This window comes from Lacerta agilis, chromosome 9 (assembly GCF_009819535.1).
Source record: "Lacerta agilis isolate rLacAgi1 chromosome 9, rLacAgi1.pri, whole genome shotgun sequence".
NCBI lineage: Eukaryota > Metazoa > Chordata > Lepidosauria > Squamata > Lacertidae > Lacerta > Lacerta agilis.
The window spans coordinates 1,970,767-1,991,432 of record NC_046320.1 but is presented as its reverse complement, the minus strand read 5'-3'; the positions used below and the strand labels follow the sequence as shown (position 1 = coordinate 1,991,432).

Below are 20,666 nucleotides of genomic sequence, written 5' to 3'. Positions count from 1 at the left end.
CTAACTGCATTAATTCATATAGCACGAACAAAATACAGTGCATATGCTTGCAGGGTCCCTTCCAACTGCTGTACAATTCTAAAATAATAAAAATACAGTGGTTGCTTATTATATATAAATAAAAGACCTTAATATTCTTACAACAGCTTGTCAATACTGAAAATGCTCTGCTACCAAAATTAATTCTAGATACTTATTCTCAGCCACATAGCTATCCACTAACTATTTAAAATCTCAAAACTACTACTGCTGTTTTTTTAAAAAAATTCTAAAATCTCTGCAGTTAAAACCATGTACCTATGCAGATTCACACTGGCTTATTTATTTTAGTAGAGGAAACTCCTTCCTACAAAAAAAAAGTGTGAGTGAGCTAAGATCATTTTAGTATCCTGGGGTTTACAGTCATAAATGAAAGCAATTCATGGAGGAAACTAGAGAAATATCTGCAGCATCACCCCCTCAAAAGAAATATATATGCAGTATACTTGCCCTCCTTGGAGTTCAAACGCTCTATACTGAATATTTTCTATTAAGGCTAAAACAAAAGATCAAAATGCTCGCAGCATGTGTAAATCATGTTCTGATGGTAGAACTGATCAACATTGTTTTGTGGCCGGGGGCGGTGGATGAGCCTGCACAGATTGCTTCTGAACACAGAGATGTGGCTGGTTTTCCTCTGCAACAGTCCCTTTGCCCCATGAACTGCTGTTCCAAAGTGCTCCGCACATTGGTGGGGGGGGGCATGGATTTTGCATTATCTTCACACCACTGTTACAATTTCTGCTATTTGTTCTAACCATTTTGTATTGCTCGCTATGATTTGTTAAAAACATTTTGAAACATTTCTAGCCAAGGGTGCACTACTGATAGAAATGGCAACAGAATCTCTTAAAACAAATTCCCCACATTTGAAACATGAGCAGAAATGCAGAGGAACATAATCTGCTGTGCAAACAATGTTTGCTACCATATTGGATTAGAGAAAAAGAGGTGCGTGCTTTGTTTTGCTCTCTCTTCCAACCGACACAATTTAGGGGCTGCTCAAAATGCAATGCAGACTCTGGACTCCTATTTGCAAAGGTGGTTGTGCCCCTCTGAGCACATGCAATTTGGTTGTGATTCTGATGTTCGGTCAACCAAGTAACAAAGCACTGTTTATTTATGGTTGAAAAGACCTGTGGATTTAACAGGCCATCCTAGGAATGGGTGGGTTGCCTATAACCTCTGCTTTAAAAGCCATTATTTTTGCACATCTAATGTTTTGCTTCAAAATCTTGCCTTTGTGAAAACCTGCCACACATCCCCTCAATCAACAGCTACTCAACAGCAAAACAGAAATTTGAAAGCTCACACTACATTTGTTTTGGGAGAGTTTCACTCCTTGTATATATTCCAGGAAAACAGACATGTTCCCAACTGGTCTATAAAAACAGCATGAATTTTTATTTTCAGGTACATTTTACATATTGCAGACATTTAACATTCAGTGCTCCAAAAGTTCAGCCTGTACAAGGTTTAAAATATTGTACTGTACAAGGTTTAAATTTTTTCATTGGTTTGCTTGGGAAAGTGATATTTCCTTGCAAAAAGAAGGAAATTACTAATTCTGAGTTAATTTATATATAACTTTAAGTCCTTCAGGGGTAACCTCTTAAGTGAGAGAACCTGGAACATTAGCATTTTAGATTTTTTATTAAAAAAAATAGCCCCTTATTTTCATGTATGATTTCCTTGGCATAAATATGAAGTTTTCATATGCCTGCTTTGGTTCTCTCTCTTCCCACCTCTCATAGTTGGCCTGTTCTCCTCTTGAGTTTTCCCTCTTTCCAGCACCCACCACTCTGCTAAAGATGACCCCACCCTCCCTGCTACCAAAACAAGCTTAAAAGCTGAGTTTGTCAGAGGTTAGGTCACTTATCTCACACACATTCTGCAGGGTGAGGACGTCACCATTTCTGGCCTTGACCACATTGTCAAACTGAAACACACACAACCCATTCCCCTGGGAAATTACGAGAAATGTATGGCATTCCCAATCAACCATTTTGCTTTTTCAAAGGAGAGGTTAAAAAAAAAATTACAGATCCAGCTGCACAACCCTCCAGAATGAAAAGGAATCTTACATTACAGATTCCCAAACCCGACTTCAGGTTCCATTGAAATCCAATAAGTGTATTCTACCCTCTGCAATTGCCCCACCCGCAATCCTCTCCCCTAGCCGTCAAAAGTCACTCACCTTTAAGCAAAAGGAGAAGAGCCACAGGCAGGAGCAGCTCCAGCATCCTCTCCACTCAGCAAGAGAGCCTGCCGGAGACAGAAGCAGCTGGGCAGCTTTGCACAGACTCCTTGCAAAATAAGACAGCCTGGATTCTGACAGATGCAGTCATGAGCAGTGGGTTGCCAGCAGCAGGGCCCTGAACCTACCATTCCGTGCCTGGAAGCTCGCTCTCTATAACCGTGGCCAGCCCTGCCCCTTTCCTGGCTGCCCACACCAAGACAGGGGAATTGTCAAGTCAAATAGGTGCAGCTACAGCAAGCATGAAAACCTCCTCATCCGCCGATGTGCTCATGCATAAGCAAAGCTGATAACCTGATAACCATAGTTAAGAGCTTTTGCAGTTGGCCATGCAGGGAAGATCGGAACCTTGCTCCAAATTCCATGCCAAGCTCTTTCAGACAACTCCAAGTTAATGAAAATTGGATAATTGAATTTGTGCATGTAACGGATATTGACAAGACTTGAGTTTGCATATCATTAAAAGCAGCACTTTGGAGCTGAGCTGATAGTCAGACACCATTAATGAATTAGCTAATGCAGTTCTTAGATGTTTTATGGATTTTTCTTAATGACCGCGACAGAAACGGAGGAGGTGTATGAGAGAGAGGAATCTAGGCTCTGTGCTTGTGCACTGTGTCTTTAATGTACATTCAAAGCACTTTTTTCCTGCAAAGAATTCTGGGCACTGTAGTTTGTTAAGGATAGCTGTGAATTTGAACTCTGTGAGGGGTAAACTACAGTGCCCAGAATACTCTGAGGGGAAGAATGAATGTTCTTTAAAATTATGGTCTGTACACTCCTCAGGAGTCACAGTTATTCCTAGATGTGCTGCAGGACCCATTTTGTTACTATGTAACTAATTTATTTAAATTGTTTCTATAATGCTTAATATTTCAGAAAATAATAACCTCAAAGCAGTTTACAGACAAATTTAAAGCATCAAATAAAAAAAAATCACAAAATATCAAAATGAAACATTACAGAGGAAGGTCAAATACAAAGCGCATTTAAATAAACATGATGAATAGGAAAACAAATATTCTCTTAAACATACAAATACATTATAGAAAAATTCAGGTGCAAAAATACAATAAAACCCCACAAAACAGCATAATTTACAACTGACCAAAAAAACTAAAAGAGAAGCTGCACCGATACCCATCTCCCGTCATAACCTCTCCCAAGTACATCTTCAGGATACAAGTCTCATTTTCCAGGGGTGTAGCCAGGATTTATGATGGGGGGGGGCGGCAGGACACCCGCCTTTCGCCATCCTCTGTCTAGCAGATTCGGAATGAAATGTCTCAACAACAGTTGTTTTAAATTACTTTCTTTTGACCCCAAGAGCTCAGAAAAATCTGTCAAAATCTTTCTGCAGTTTCTATTTTTAGTTAAGTATATTTATTTATTTATTTACTTGAGTGGTGGGACAGATCACCCCCCCCCCCCCGGCTACACCCAGGTCACTCTCACACAGTCCCACACCAGCCATGCAGTTCATGCAGCTGATCTCCAGCCAACCACAAAGCAAATGTCTGGTCTACAAAAACCCATAGCAGAATTAACATCCACCCACTTGCGTATTAAGGCAATTAAAGCCGTACTATACCTTTAAAGCACATGGCTCCCCCCAAGAATAATGGTGCTGGGAACTGTAGCTCTTGTGAGGGGCAAACTATGGTTCCCAGGATTCTTGGGAGGGAGCCATGGCTTCTAGGGTCCAAGGTCCCTTTGCCCTCCCCATAAAATATTTGAAGGGGCTGGGCCCCCCAGTTGATGGGCATTTCCATTCAGTGGAGTGAGTCTGCCGCCTCGTGTGTGGGGCTTAGATGTCTGCGTGACCATAGTACGGTTGGGAGGTTGGAGACACACTCATGTGAGTTCTTTGGAGACAAAGGCCAGGGGACCACCTCAGTGCTCTGATTTGCTTCAAAGGGATGCGCTGGGTGCAGTTAACCGCAGGAAAGTGAAGCAGCAGCAACAAGACCAAAGCCTGGGGTGGGCTTTTCAGGGAGCTGGAAGGGCAGAGAGGCCGGGAGAGCTGGGCACAGAGGCTTGACCTGTTCTGTGTTGATCCAAAGCTGTACCAGGTGTCAAGGCAAGATAATGATGTAGGTTTGCGGGTGGGGAGAGCCTGTGTGATGCCTGAGCCTCTTTCTGGTTCTTGGGGTTAAAAGTAAGAGTTAAAAGCTGGTGTAAGATTCCATTGCTAAATGAGCAACTGGAGGTTTTTTTTTGTAAATAATAATAATAATTAATAAAAAGACAGTATCATAGAATCATAGAGTTGGAAGAGACCACAAGGGCCATCCAGTCCAACCCCCTGCCAAGCAGGAAACACCATCAAAGCATTCCTGACAGATGGCTGTCAAAACACCATGTTGTAGAACATCTTCTGAAAATTATACAGAATAAAAATAGGAATATAAAGCAAAAAGCTATTGAACAGAGGGTACTGATAAAGGACTAGCTGGACAATTGTAAGTAAAGGCTGTAGTTTGCAACTTAAATGACTCCATCAACACCCCTTTGTCTAGGCCAGCCTTCCTCAACCTCGGCCCTCCAGATGTTTTTGGCCTACAACTCCCATGATCCCTAGCTAGCAGGGCCAGTGGTCAGGGATGATGGGAATTGTAGTCTCAAAACATATGGAGGGCCGAGGTTGGGGAAGCCTGGTCTAGGCAATGGTTGTGAGCACCAATTAAAGATTCTGTGCCAGAGGGTCAATGAGTGAAACTGGTGTGGCTCCCTCCCCTTCACCTGGCTGGTACTAAGAATGTGGGGTGTGTGAGCTGGGCAAAAGAGCACACAACGCCAGAGAGACAGAGCCATGCTTGATGACAAAGCTGGGACCATGGGAGAAGTTTTTAAATAAATCATATATCCTAAAGACACCACAGTCTCTACTGACCCTCATTCCAAGGAACCCAAGCCATGGGTAAATGCCTGGAACCCCTGGAATTTGTCATCACTCAGAGATTGGAGTGGTGTGCAACAATTTTGGGGTGTTAATGCTGTGAGCCCCTCCATCCTCTGCTTAGGTTGCAGTAAGAAGGCCATGCATCTTCGAGGCACCACAGTCTTTGCTGAACCCTTGGAGTCTGTCGCTCCTTGGAGACTGAGGGAGGACAGGGCAATCATATCATTATCAACATCACCAGCCCAGCTATGGAAGTTTGCATTATTCAGAAGTACAGTCATACCTCATGTTGCGAATGCTGTGGGTTAGGCATTTTTGGGTTGTGCTCTGCACCGAACCTGGAAGTACCGGAACGGGTTACTTCTGGGTTTCAGCACTCGTGCATGCGCAGAGCGCTGAATCGCGACCCGCGTGTGTGCAGACGCAACGCTGCAGGTTGCGGACACCACAGGTTGCGAACGCGCCTCCTGCATGGATCATGTTCGCAACCCGAGCGTTCACTGTAGAACAGCAGTAAGAAGGCCTGTCACCTGCTGCTATCAATCTACTCCGTGAACAAAGGTGGTTTCCTCCCAGTTGAACTATTCTCAATCCCTTATTCTCAATCCCTTTATTCTCAACCCCTTTCCTAAATGATTCCTAGCATGAATTTTGCCTGTTTCAAAGCTGCTATGTCCTGGGCCAGCCTCTTCACTGTGTCCTTAAGGCAGTGTTTTTCAACCTTTTTTGGGCAAAGGCACACTTGTTTCATGAAAAAAAATCACGAGGCACACCACCATTAGAAAATGTTAAAAAATTTAACTCTGTGCCTATATTGACTATATATAAAGTAATTTTTCAATTTTTCCCACGGCACACCAGGCAACATCTCGCGGCACACTAGTGTGCCACGGAACAGTGGTTGAAAAACACTGCCTTAAGGTCTTATTTCTGGTTGGTTGCTGCCAGCTCAGACCCCATCAGCTCATACATGGGAAGTCAAGACCTTTTTGCCCCAATTTACATCAACTTACACTTCCTTACAGTGAACGGCACCTGCCATTTCAATGTCCAGTTAACCTGTTTGACGATATCCTTTTTTACATTTGAATAATTGTTGTCAACAAGATTGGCCAACTCACTGCTCATTCTTGAACAAAATAAAAAGCACTGGCTTTTGGGTGCCCAAATCTTGCCCAAACACCCCCAGTCTTGAGAACTGTCCATTTTTTCCTACTCTCTGCTTCTTGTTATGGATCCATAATAGGACTTTCAACCCATTAGTGCTAAGCTTGCTCAGACACCTTTGGTGAGATTTTATCAAAAGCTTTTTGAAAAACACTTTATGTAAACCACTTAAGAGGTTTTTTTAAACCACAGAGCCTAGGGCTTGCTGATCAGAAGGTTGGTGGTTCAAATCCCCACGACAGGGTGAGCTCCCGTTGCTCGGTCCCTGCTCCTGCCAACCTAGCAGTTCGAAAGCACGTCAAAGTGCAAGTAGATAAATAGGGACCGCTCCAGTGGGAAGGTAAATGGCATTTCCGTGCGCTGCTCTGGTTCACCAGAAGCAGCGTAGTCATGCTGGCCACATGACCCAGAAGCTGTATGCCGGCTCCCTCGACCAGTAAAGCGAGATGAGCGCCGCAACCCCAGAGTCAGACACGACTGGACATAATGGTCAGGGGTCCCTTACATGAATGAGTGTGACTGGTATACAGGTACACATTTTGTGTTCATTTGTTTGTTCTTTAATCCAAATGCACAATGTCTACGAATTCACCCTTGACTACATGCTTGTTGCCACTTTCAAAAAGCTCTAAAACCTTACAGAACTTGTAGAACCCATGCTGATTCTTACTGAGCAAGACTTCTTGTTCTATATCAGGGATGGATAACCTACATCCCTCAAGGTGTTGTTGGACTCAAACTCCCAACAGCGCCATTCAGCATTGCCAAGAGTTTGGGGCGATCACTCCAACAGTTAGAGATGGTGGGATTTACAGTCTAACAGCATATGGAAGGCCTCAGATTCCTCATCCCAATTGTAGATGGTTACATTTTGTTTAGTAGCCAGAGCCATCTCTTTAATGGGGGTTGTCTAGAGGATGTTTCAAGGAAACACTGATGGCTGGTGGCTACTAGCTAACTGCTCCGGTTGGATGCTGAGAAATAATTTGAGAGTTGGAATGTAGTCAGCAAAAGAGGCAGATGTCTGAATTTGCTGGCAAAAAACAGCCTTGTGATGCTCCGAAGAGATGGTGTTGATTATGGAGGAACTGGTGCTGCTTTCAAGACCCTGATCAGTCCCTCTTCTGCACATCATCTGAGGAGCTCCTCCCGTGCCCTTTTCTCTCCCGTTGCGCTCAAGAGGATGTAGCTAGTAGTGCTGCCACTGAAATGTTTCTCCACTTTGATAAGTCAGAAGTGTGGAGCAGTATCAGGATGATGTCTGTGTGATATCTATGCATATTGTTATTTTCACCCCACTTCTCTTTTCATAAACATCTTATTCATGTATCTCATATTGCTGTATCCAGTATACATGGATGGGGAATGTAAATGTAAAACACCATAGCAAACAAAGGATATAACGGAACAAGATCTTAGGCATATGTCCTTCACCAAATACCGGTAATCAATTAAACCAAACATAATACTTTTCTATCCAATGTAGCTGATTTGGTGTTTTGTAATGTCTGAACGTAAATGGAGGCACATAGCTTAAATAGCAGGCACCCAAAGTCCATTGCTCTCACTTCAGATCTGTGGAAAAAGTCAGCACCTAAGATGCTCACTGAAGCCAAACTGGGATCTCTGTCCCACTGGCCTCATTTGCACATCAGGTTACATATCTAACAGTTACGGTGAAGGTGCCAACTCCGGATGCTTTGATTCTTCCCACTCTTGCTGGGAGGAAACAAACCATAAGACAAGGCTTTCAGTTTGCTTTGCTCCCAATGAACCATGTTCTGTAGCCAAGGCTTTGCATGGTTTGCTGGTGTAAAACAAACCACGATCCCTCGTTGGCTAAGCCAGGAACTGTGGCTTGTTTCCTTTGCCCACAACAACTCAGAAAGGTGTGTTCACGTACTTTACCAAGACATGGAAAGTAGACTGCTGTGCTTCTGAGCTTTGAATAGTCATTCCAGTTTGTTTGCAGGTTGGTTATATAATAATGTGCACTCAGCTTGCATTCATCCTCATTTGCTCTTGGGCAGGGGCGTAGCAAGGGGGGGCACCCCGGGTTACATAATGGAGGGAGTGACAAATTATCATTTTTTTGGAAAAAAAAAATTGTAATTTTTTTTTAATGCCTGCTCCGAAGGTCTTATCCTACTATACTAGGGATTATATAGCTATATATGAAACTTCATGCATATCAGTTAATATCTTGACCCTCCTCCACCAAAATAGCTGTTTACTTGGCTGTTTTCCTATGTCATGAAGGCTGAAATTTCAATTCAGAGAACACTTACTGTTCCCAACCCTAACCCTGTGGAAAGCCATCTAATTAGACTTTAATTTGATTTTGATATGTTTTTAGGAGGTAATTTAATTATTGTTTGATTTTATACCAATGTTATGTATCTGATGTTAGCCACCCTGAGCCCGACTTCGGCCGGGGAGGGCGGGATATAAATAAAAGTTTTTTATTATTACTTGTTATTATTCCTTTGTAAGAAAATATGAAATAACGTAAAACCATTTTTGTGTGTGTGGGGGAATCAATGGGGGGGGGGGGGTTGACAAAAAAATTTCCGCACCGGGTACCACCTGACCTTCCCATGCCTCGGTGGGGAGGGGACAATTTTTTTTTGCCCCCGGGTACCAATTTACCTTGCTACGCCCCTGGGTGTTTACACATGTTCCCCTTAAACATTTGTTCATCCCATCCTTTTCCATCATTTCCCCTGTCACTTTCCAAACTGCAAAATGCCCGCTGTTTTTAAGTGAATTTGTTACACATGGGCAACAGAACTCTTCAATCCTAATCCAAGCCTAAATTTTTCGCTCCTGCCCTGTATCAGTTTCTCTGCTACTTCAATCTATTGTTCTTCTTATGTAGAGAGAAGACACCTCTCTCTCCCCCCCCAATCCAGATGGGTCATCTCCACAGACCACCAACTAGCTCTTAGCTCTCATAAAGGGTGGAGACATGATACTGGGACAGGCATTGCCTCAGGGAGCCCACACTGATAGCAATCAGTTAGGAAACCCCTAACAATATGTTTGTGTATTCCTTTGTGTTAGTCTGTTGTCTTCGAACAATCACTGTTTTGGCTGAAACAGGAAAGGACTATATGTCAGGTGTGGTGCGTTTTGTGGAAACAAGTATCAGAGCGACAGAGCACCTTGTGAAATGAAGAGGACTTCCACTCTGAAAGCGTTTTAAGTAAAATACTATTTTAATAGACTGTCTTTGTGCCTACAGAGAAAAATCTGCAAGTTCCAAACATACCTCCTCCCATTTCTATAAAAGACCAAAATAAAGTATTTTGCGTTCAATTCAGTTTTTTTCAGACCTGGATCCCACCTTTGACCGCATCCTGTTGCATGGAGTCCACTTGATTTATTAATTTTATTACTTTGACTACATATGCTTGCACCTGTCTGATTCTTTCTGTCCCTGCCTTCCACTTTTTCCTCATTTCCCTCCATGCTATGGCCTACGCTGCCACCCCCATTGCCTTAAGACTTTAACCTAGGAGCATTCAGGCATTTCTTCTAACACCCAGGTGCCATGATGTCTGAAAGAGCCTTTTTCAACCTGCACATGATGTACATCAGGGGTTGGAAATCTGGGCCTGCAGGAGTTGACGGACTGCAACTCCCACCATCTCTGGCCATTGGCTATGCTGGCGTGGACTGGTGGGCGTTGGAATCCAATGACATCTCGGCGGGTGCCAGTTAGCCAGGTTGGGCTAACTGTGGTCAGTGCCAGCCTGACATTTTGCTGCCTGAGGTGAAGGACAAGAGCACACCCTGCCATCTGGACCAGCAGTTGAGTCTTGCTTCTGCACTGGTGAGCGGGCAGCATCCTCCATCACACCTGAGGGTAGCAGGGTGGTTTAGGGGGTGCAGGGCAGGCTGCATACAGCCCTCCAACCTCTTACCCTCAGTATCTCACCTGTTGCCTGTGGCAAACACCCCACTCTGCCTGATCTGCAGCAGGGGTCCACAAACTTTTTCAGCAGGGGGCTGGTCCACTGTCCCTCATACGTTGTGGGGGGGGGCAGACTATATTTTGAGGGGGGAAATGAACAAGGGATGGTGAGTGGCGCATGGCAGGGCTCCGGAGAGGGGCTGCTTTAAATGGCGGCCGCTTGAGAGGGGCGCTCAGCCAGCTGCGGCTCCTGTGTCTTTCGAGTGGCAGGGGCTGGTGGCGGCGGAGGGACGAGGAGTGGTGTGCGAAAGGGCTCTGGAGAGGCGCTGGCACCAAAAAAGCCCAGCCCCCTTCTTCCTCTAGGCAGGGCAGGGAGAAGCCAGGAGGAGGAAGGGAGGAGGCGCCGCCACTGTGTGTGAGGGAGAGGGAAAGAACGTGCGTGCTGGCGATCCAGGCAGTGATTCCCGGACCGTCTGTGGACCGGATTTAGAAGGCAATTGGGCCTGATCTGGCCCGTGGGCCTTAGTTTGCTGACCCATGATCTGCAGTGAGCCTTCAGTTCTTGTGCTCCCCATTCCCCTCTCCTCCAGCACAGCCACAATGGGACATCTGATCTCTAAACTGCGCTTAACTTCAGTTCGTGCAAACAAGATAGCTTCTTAAACTATGGTTTGAAGCTAGCTTGCCTCCGCAAAGCATTGCTGACACCTGCAGCAGTCTGTCACCTGCAGTGAATCTGAAACGGAAGCCAATCGTCTCCTCTCAACCCCGAGAGGAAGGACAGCGCACGAGGCCAAGACTTGCCTAGGCTCATTTTTGCAACACTAAGCTTTTCTTCAGCATTATGTGTGCACCCAGGGCACACTTCCTACTGAAGAAGGTTGCCAAACAACACAGACAAAGCCTGTGCTTGTACAGGCTGTGCATGTTCCTAGGCTCCTACTCTGGGGGAGAGATATTGCGCTGAAAAAGATATAAATGTATGTGCATAGGTTCTTTGAGATGTGGTGTCAAATACAGTTTGTGGAAGGTGGGACTAACACCATCAAACCCATCCATCTGTAAACATTCAGAGTCCTGTCTGTGCTCTTCTCCTTCCCTTTAAAAACTAGTATTAAAAGATAAAACTGGTTGTGCCCACTTTTAGGCTAACCCATGACCCAGCTTTCGATCCCAACCAACCATCTGAAAACAAGTGTTTTTACAGAATTATAGAATTGTAGAGTTGAAAGGGACCCCAAGGGTCATCTAGTCCAACCCCCAACAATGCAGGAATCACAGCTAAAGAGTCCTTAACAGATGGGCACCCAACTTCTGTTTAAATGAACTTAATAAAGAGGTAACACTGAAGATGGAGTATTTTGCTGAAGAGTCCAAAGAAATGAAACTGTTCCAACTTTAAAGGATGCTGGGGGGCGGGGCGGTATCTCTCCATATCTGCTGAGCACGCATGGGACTCTCATGACCTGGAGCCCACCAGAGCCCTAGCTGGATTGTATTTTGGAAGCCAAGTAAGGGCAGGCATTTGGGGACTGGGGTTAAATGTACAATTACTGAATTTACCATTGTTTCCTAACTGTTTTTGCCAGCTTTCATCAACACCTCACTCAGCGCAAGCACCCAGGCTAAAGTGTCACGTGGGATATAAGCTCACCTTAAAGAAGTTGATTAAATCAAATAATGATTTTTATGTTCTCCCCACCCTAGTAAAAATAAATAAATAAATCCTGCTCAAATGACTGGACTCTGAAATTATACTTGTGGAACTCAAAACAGAGTCCAGCCCGGTCAGTGAATAAGCAACCCTAGGTCTCGGATTTACCCAGTTTAAGGGCTCACGCCAACTGAGTGGTTTTGAAACAGCGGCTGCAGGAATAACCCAACAGTCCCCACCACGCAAACAAAGACAAATATCCAGAGAAACAGTCTGTCCACTACCATGGCAACATATTTCCAGTCTTCGATGACCTAGAAGAGAAAAACTCAATTAAATAATTTAATGACTTATCCATTGCATAAACTGCCCAAGTGCCTGTCCCACTGTGGCTCTCTTGCATGGCGTTTATGGAACTTATATTCAATCAATTCATACTGATGAATTTTAAATACCAGCTAAGAAGTAATCGGGGAATCAGTCTGAGGCTTCAGAAGATATGAAGGTCAGAAATGCACACTGCTTAGTTCAGCCTCAAGCCCAGAAGCACCACCTTATGAGGGTGATGGATTGGGGGGGAGATGTCATGTGCGTGACATCAGAATATTGGGAGGAGCTGGGGGCGGGACTGCACAGCTGGGAGGCTGTTTTGACCCTCCGTCCCCCTCTGATCGAGCAGTTGTTGTTGGATTACAGGCCCCATCATTCCTGGCCATTGGCTAAGAGGGCTGGGATGATGGGAGTTGTAATCCAATAACATCTGGGGATGCAACACTGAAGAATGCTGTCCTAATCCTTATGCTACAACCAGGGGTGCCAACTTGAATAAAATATTCTGGGGGCCCGGGTAAGCCCTGCCCCACACAATCTATCACATGACACAGTGCACCCACACCATTTGAATGGGAATACCCTATAACTTTGTGGGGGCTCGGACCCTTCAAATATTTCATTGTGGGGGCTGAAGCCCCCATGGCCCCTAGGAGTTGGCTCCTATGGCTACAACCATCTTTGCTTAAAATGGGCAGTTCCACAAAACCAATAAAAAAGCTTTGTTGAATTAGGTCAATAAAGCCATTGGGGCCAAATTTTTACCCCCCACCCCATGGACCACGTGAAAATTGCTTATACAGGTGGGTAGCCGTGATGGTCTGCCATAGTCAAAACAAAATAAAATAAAAAAATCTTTCCAGTAGCACTAAGTTTGTTCTTGGAATGAGCTTTCGTGTGCATCTGAAGAAGTGTGCATGCACACGAAAGCTCATACCAAGAACAAACTTAGTTGGTCTCTAAGGTGCTACTGGAAAGATTTTTTTATTTTGTTTTGTTTTGAAAATTGCTTGTGAGTCCAGCTATGACTCCCTGTTGTAGCCATTGCAATGCAGTGTGCTAGATGAGGTATACTTTTTTACTGAACAAAATTAAAGTTTTTAATTCTAGCTCTAGCCCACTGGGTCCCAACGAAGAGCCTGGATACCCCCATGTTGAAGAAAGCAACAGCCACTCCTTGATAGGAGAACATAAGAAGAACCTGCAGGATCAGGCCCAGGACCCATCTAGTCCAGCATCCTGTTCTTACAGTAGCCAATCAGGTGCTCCAGTGGGAAGCCTGCAAGCAGGATCCAAGCACAAGAGTCCTCCTCTCCCTTCCTGTGCTTTCCAGCGTCTGGCACTTAGAAGCATTTACTGCCTCCAACTGTGGAAGCAGAGCACAGGCTTTGTGGCCAGTAACCACCTACAGCCGTCTGCCCCGTGAATTGGTCTAATCCTCTTTTAAAGCCATCTAAATTGGTGCCCATCACTGCCTCCTGGAGGGAAGGAGTTCCAGAGTTTAACTCTGTGCTGTGTGTCCTGAATCTGTCCAAGGGGAGTGGGATTACCTATGGGGGCACCAGGAGGCAAGAGGACCACCATGAACACGAACCATCATGAACACACAATAAGACAGAGGCCCTCAAATTGCCTGAGATTTCTAGAGAAGAAAGTGGGAGAAGACTGTGGGACCAAGCGTGGTGGGGAAATGAAAGGTTCCTTGTGCTACTTACAGTCTCGTTGTTGTCCTCACTTCTCATGTGGTCTGCTATGAAACTGACACCCTCAATAGCTTCCTGGACCTCAGGGGAAAACTTTGCCGATGACCGTAGCCTAACATCCTGGTGGCTGCCAATGGGATCAGGGTTTTCCGTCAGTTTCAGGTCGTATTTTTTGGCAGAGGCTGTGTTCACAAAGTAAGTGGAGGAGCCCTTATACAGGTCTGACGGGTTGCTGCAAAATGTGTCTGCTTTGCTCCTCTTGCTGCTGGACAGCCTTTGCCTCATGGAGTTATTCTCTGGGCGCTTCATGAACAGGAAGCTGGGCAGCCTCTTGAGGAAGACCACCTTCACCCACGGAGGCATTGCATGGGTGCTGGGAGACCTGTGGTGCACATTCAGCACGCAGACACTGGTCACAATGGAGAACGTCACCAGGACCATTGTGAACATCAGGTACTTCCCAATCAACGGGACGTCCAGCGATGTTGGGGGGACGATTTTGGAGATCAGGAGCAAGAACACAGTCAAAGCCAGCAAGACAGAGATGCACAGCGTCATCTTCTCTCCGCAGTCTGACGGCAGGTAGAAGACGAGGATGGCCAAGGATGTTATGAGCACACAAGGGATGATGAGGTTGATGGTGTAGAAAAGAGGCTTCCGTTTAATGATGAAGTCGTATGTCACATCCACGTAGTTTGGGTCCAAGGGGTTCTCAGTTCGCCGCCCCGGGAGCGCCACAATGTCCCATTCGCCACTGGGTGTGAAGTCATCCATGCTGGCCGAGCCGGTTTTAAGGATCATGTCGATTTCGGTGTGGTCGTAAGTCCATGACCGGAACTTCAAGGTGCAGTTTTGTTGGTCAAAGGGGAAATGCTTCACTTCGATTTTGCAGGCGCTCTTGTAGATGGCTGGAGGCAGCCACAACATGCTCCCGTTATTTTTCACGATCACGTTGGTGTAAACAGAGACTTCATATGTTCCATCAGCACTAAAGGAGTCAAGAAAAATGTAACTGTAGAAAAGGACTTGTGGGTTTCAAAGCGCTGCAGAGGCCAGCCAGCTATTGTGACCTGAACCAGCCTGGACAGCTAGGTTGGTTAGAACATGGTGCTGATAACCCCAAGGTTGCAGGTTCGATCCCAATAAGGGCCAGCTGCATATTCCTGTATCTCAGGGGGTTGGACTAGATGATCCTCAGGGTGCCTTCCAACTCTACAATTCTATGAGTCTATGATTCAAAACTAATTCCGATAATAAAATATTGGGGCTTTTTGACAACGAAAGACCATTAAAGAGCTCATAAATAGCTGGTGATTCTGCTTATCCAGATTCAGTACCAATACATTACAATGTTATCCCATCCCTACAGTTCATGATGCGAGGAAGACAGCCACTAATAACAATAATTAGTTGGCAATGCAAAGTGAATTACAATATTTTAAATAGAAAACAAACACAAACATAGATTAAAACCAACATTAAAAGAAATTTTTTTAAAGACAATTTTTTCTTCTTTTCAAAACTAGATTGAAACATTCCACCCGTCATGCAAAAGAAGAAGAAGAAAAGCCATGGATAGATGTCTTTCCTGGCACCTAAAAGTATGTTGCAATGGTGCCAGAGCATTCTATAAGTGGGGAGCCACCACCAATGGCCTTGTTCTCACGCTGTTGCCTCAGGACCCCATCGGAGGGGGAGTATGAAGAAGGGCCTCTGATGGCAACGGAAGGGTCAGGGTTGGGCTAAGGGGTGGCTGTCCTTGAGGTAGTGTGCTTAGCTCAGGGGTGGGAAATCTTTTAGGCCCAGCAGGCAAGAGCTTATTGGTCTCCCCACTGCAGGATGATTTTGAGCAACTCAACTCAACAAACTTCCTTCAAGAGTCGTTCCAGGGCACCTGTAGTGCAAGGCGTCCCAGGGCTGACAAGGCCGACTTCTGCAGGGATTGGCTGCATGATCCAAGAGGATCCACAGGTTACGTATCTGATCTGGCAGGATTTTACTCAACACCCATCAGCTGAGAGGTAGGTTAGGCTGAGAGTGAGTGATGGGCCCATGGTCACACCCAGAGAGAGCTTCATGGAGAAGTGGGGATTCGAACCCTGGTCTCTCCCAGGTCACAGTCCAGCACTCCCACCACTACACCACACTGGCAGGAGCCTTCCCACCCCTGACTTAGCTGAACATGCAACATGGGAAGTTGCCTTATACTGAGTCACACCATTGGTCCATCTAGTTCAGTATTGTTGACACTGACTGTCAGCAAAGGCTCTCCGGGATTCCAGGCAGGGGAGATGCCAGTGGAGACTGAGCCTGGGACTCCTGCGCTACGGCCCTCCCCCAGGCCACCAGGGTCACACCGTGGTCTCAGTCAGAATTGCAGTTGGGGTGCCAGAGGAGGCTCGTGGTTTCTGTTCACTATGACAGGAAGGCTTCTTTTTTAAAAAGGGATTGAATCTGGTCCTAAGTCAGACCTTTCATTCATAGCGCCGAGTTGTACAAACTTACTTGTTGTATAGAACAATGTCTGGTAGCCAGACTTTCTTAGCTGGTATTCTCAGCTTATTGATGCCTTCGTACTCCGAGGGTTCCCAAGCTAAGCGGTAGTCCGTCCATTCCTAGAAGTGGGACACAACCCACATTTTGAGTCGCTGTTCCCATTGCACAACAGACTTGCACAGTTAATTGTTGGGCAGCCCTTTTGTACAAAATACAATTAGAAACATACACACACTACAGTTGCTGAAACAACATCATTTATTTAGTTAATTTCACAAGATTTATATAGCACTGGATTGTAATAAAACCAGTTTACAAAAGAATAAAACAATAAAATAACCATTTTTTAAATTAAAATCCGTTTACAACTTTTTAAAATATTCAAAACTTAAGTAAAAAGCATGCCAGTGTTCAACATGTCTGAATAATCTCCTCTCCCCATTTTTAAAAGGCACCGAAAAGCGTACAGGGGAGGCACCTGCGTAATGTCAAGAGGCAGGGAGTTTTCAGTGCTGCCACACTAAAATACTGATTTCTTACCAGCTCCACAGGTGTAAGTGGCTGAGTAGGCAGATAAGTACATTAGACTTATAAGTACATAAGTCACTCCCTCGCCCCTAAAACGTACAAATATACCGTGAAGGGAAAAAGTGCAGGATTCACTGTGGTTCCTCAGCGCACCATCCCATTCACAACTATTCAAAGTGCACTCAGTAGAGCTGGAATAGTTATGTATGATAAATGGCTATAGGTAAATAGTTATAGGACAGCAGCCTTCAAAAATAAATCAAGCTGGACATCATAGCAACCTTTCAAATTCTCAGATACCAATATGATGAGAGGATGGGTTTGTAAATTAATAGAGCAGAAATTATGTATCCACGGGATACTTACTTGATTGAGCCAGACGTTGGTAGTCATGATCTGTTCACGCTCATTCTGAAGAGAAAGAGGAAGACACAGAAAATCTATGTGGTAAAGAGCAGTATCTTAATTGGATCCATTCATTAGGCTTGAATACCCTTCCCTCCATCCACTCTCCTGAACCTAGATGGGCACTCAGGTAGAAAGCATCAAGCAGGCAGTCTTCCTTGGAGACTTCAGAAGGCAAACATGTATTGTAGCACAAGCTTTGATGGACCACTCTGGCCACGTCATCTGAGGCAGAATTGTATTTTTGCATCCCGTCCATGGAAGTTAATGCTAAAATAAAGGTTTCCTTTTAAGGCAGGTCTCCATAGCCTGGCGTGTTGGTCCAGATGTTTTGAACTACAACTCTGGGGTTGATGGGCATCCTAGTCCAAAACATCTGTAAGGCCAGGGTGGCCCAGGCGACATTAAATCGTCTAGAAGCAGACATGATTCTATTTGGAGTTTATTCATATTATTACAAAATAAATGTGGCAGTAAGCCTTGGAACATCTGGAAGAGGCTAAGTGGCTGGAGGTGGAAATAAACCACAGAGGATAAATTGGATTAGAGAGCTTTCTGATGAGCCAGGCTCCAGGCTCTTTTGCTAGGCAGATTTCTTAAATGAGAACAAGGCCCATGGAAACACAGAAATTGGAAAATTAATGGACAAGTCGCAAGCTAAAAGGGAATGGCTTTGGCAGTTGCTGTGCTACTCTTGTACCTCTCCTGGGAAGGAGGGGAAGGGAAATCCAGGAGGGAAGGAGGGAGGATTGGATGGATTATGCAAGGGTGGGAAGAAGAGTCCTCCAGAACAGGAACACATGAAGCTGCTTTATTCTGAATAAGACTCATGGGTCCATCGAACCAGGGGCGTAGGGAGCCGCTTTGCCGCCTGGGGCAGCAAACGAGGGGGCACCCCCCTGAGGGCGGGGTGCTGCTCCCTAGCGCGTGCACGCCCTGATGTCACGGCGTGCGCGCAGCATCCCAGGTGGACTGTGCATGTGCAGACATGCGCAGTCCACCCAAGATGGCGGGCGCGAGCGGCCAGCACCCCTCCCGACCGCGCAGCAAGTTTTAAGGCTGCAGCACGCGAACAGCAGCAAGTCGCTCCAAGTCAACAACAGTCGCTCCAAGTCATTGTACCAAGGAAAAGAGAGACCAGCTGCAAAGCTAGCATGCATGGCCTGCCTTCATATGTAGACAATATATAACAGGGCTGCAGGAAGCTTCCTGAGAATTCAATGAGACTCACTCCCGGCAGCGGTGTAGCAGGAGAGACATGTGGCTTGGGCACACTGCAGACCCCCGGGGTAAGTGGTTGCCCAGCGTGCCTCCCCCCCCCCCCAGCTATGCTAGTGACTCCCAGGTTACTGTGTTGAGGATGGCATTGTCTCCTCTGGTTCACAGCAGCTCTCCAGGGACTCAAGCTTCTTTTCACATGGCTGCTCAACCGCAAGAAGGCTTAAGTCAGGACACATAAGAGGATGTTCTTCTTTACACAGCACATAGTTAAACAACAGAACGAGGACGGCCACCATCTTAGATGGCTTTAAAAGGGGAATAAAAACGTTCCTTTTTAACCAGGCCTTTGGTTCAGATCCTATGCCCTTTTAAAACTTTTTTTTTTTGGGGGGGGCTATTGGGTTGTTGTTTTTATTTTTATTATGTATTTTTTTTCCTTTTTATAACTTGTTTTTATTCTGTGAACCGCCCTGAGACTCCCTTGTATAGGGTGGTATATAAAGTCAACTAATAATAATAATAATAATAATAATAATAATAATAATAATAAGCTGGAGGCAGCCATGTTTCTGAAGACCAGAAAGCCACAGGAGAAGGCTCATGTGCTTGGATCCTGCTGGCTGGTTTCCCACAGACAATGTGAGAACAGGATGCTGGGCTAGATGGGCCATGGGCCGGATCCAGCAGGCTCTCCTGATGTTGTCCCCAACCTTTTGGGGTCACTGGTGCCATGAATCCCATGGAGATGCCATGGAGAAGATAGTCCAGTGTGGAAGGGGAGTGAGAGGTACTCACAGAAGAGGATGACGCAAGGGATGGTGCTAGTGGGATGGAGAATGAGACCCAAGCGGAGTCTTATCTGGAGGAGGGGTCCCAGTGGTTTAGGAAAAGGGGGTCTGGATTATAGGGATGGGCCTAGTCGAACCCCCTACCCCACCCCGTCTCCAGGGTTGTGGAGGCAAACCCTGCATGGCCAGCCTTTATGGAAGAGTTTCCACACGCTTGCCCAGTCCCAAAGCTCATGTTGTGACCTACACAGTCATAGATTTTGCTAGGAAGGAGCGATGGGAGGGATGCTCAGACTCACCACGTTGATAAGCTGGGCCAGGATAACCTGCAATTCTATAACGACCAGCTGCGAGGAGTTGAAGGCAGGGCGGATTAAGTTGTTGTAGCGAGATGTGTTCAGGAGGTGGTTCATCAGCCTCTCCTCAGCATCGGCTGTGTCACTTCCTATCAAACAGGAAATGGCAACCGGGTCACAAAATGGCAACAGTGTGCCACCATTCCTCTTACTTGACTTCAGAGAGGATTGGTTTGAAAACACATTGGGCAGGAGATTTATGTGACATTTCTAGATCCCATAGTAACTAGGTTTCTTCCCCCACGCGCTCCATAGGATTCAGTTTCTCAGTTGACTCGTTATAGGTCTATTCTATGACTTTTTGAACCCTCTAGGAAGAACAGCCTCAAAAGCAGAATGACTCTAAACAGAAAGCAACCATTTTAAAATTAAGAGCAAATGGCTGGACGGTTTCATTCCTTCACAGCCTTTGAGTAGAAAATTTAACCATGGGGGAAGAAACTATAAAATACGTCCCCATCACAGACACACACACACACACCCAGCAACATAACCTTGAGGTGGTGGAGCAACATTTTGCATGAAAATTCGTGTAATGAAAGCTTGATGGGAATAGCAGGCTTGGGAGAGAGCCTTAGAGTCCCGAAGCAGCAGGGGGAGGGGAGCTCACATCTTCCATTCCAAATCCTTCCCCTCTTCCTGTCTACTTCTTTGCTGTTAAAATACCCCCAACCACTGAACCCTCTCCCTGCCTGCCCCCCCCCAGCTGCTTTACCCTTTCCCTGCCTATTTCTTCTCTTTCAAACGTACCAGCACTTGCTCAGCCCCCCCCCTCTTCCCCACTCCAACTGCACTAATTCAGTCAAGGTCCATGTGAGAAAATAATCTAAGAGCCAGACTCTTTATAAACTACCGATCCTATTCCACCGCCAAATGCTATTTTCTCCTCATTTTGTGGCAAATA

The 20,666-nt window shown here is 45.6% G+C and overlaps 1 protein-coding gene across 1 annotated transcript; it reads right to left on the bottom strand.

The window, feature by feature from the left end:
• Positions 1–11,724: 11,724 nt before the first annotated feature.
• Positions 11,725–19,847, bottom strand: CHRNB4 (cholinergic receptor nicotinic beta 4 subunit). Its single transcript, XM_033160845.1, has 5 exons — positions 19,706–19,847; positions 17,359–17,403; positions 16,474–16,583; positions 13,981–14,956; positions 11,725–12,249 (listed from the first exon to the last, which is right to left on the bottom strand). The coding sequence occupies exons 1-5, from the start codon at positions 19,817–19,819 to the stop codon at positions 12,109–12,111; spliced, it is 1,386 nt and encodes a 461-aa protein (XP_033016736.1). The 5' UTR covers positions 19,820–19,847; the 3' UTR covers positions 11,725–12,108.
• Between the last annotated feature and the right edge of the window lie 819 nt (positions 19,848–20,666).

Excerpts from the sequence above, each read along its gene's own strand:
- CHRNB4 (XM_033160845.1), bottom strand. The coding sequence starts at position 19,819 with ATGAACCACCTCCTGAACACATCTCGCTACAACAACTTAATCCGCCCT. Across the intron at positions 17,404-19,705 it reads TGGCCCAGCTTATCAACGTG|AATGAGCGTGAACAGATCAT; the intron begins GTGAGTCTGAGC and ends CTTTCTCTTCAG. Across the intron at positions 16,584-17,358 it reads CCAACGTCTGGCTCAATCAA|GAATGGACGGACTACCGCTT; the intron begins GTAAGTATCCCG and ends TCCCACTTCTAG.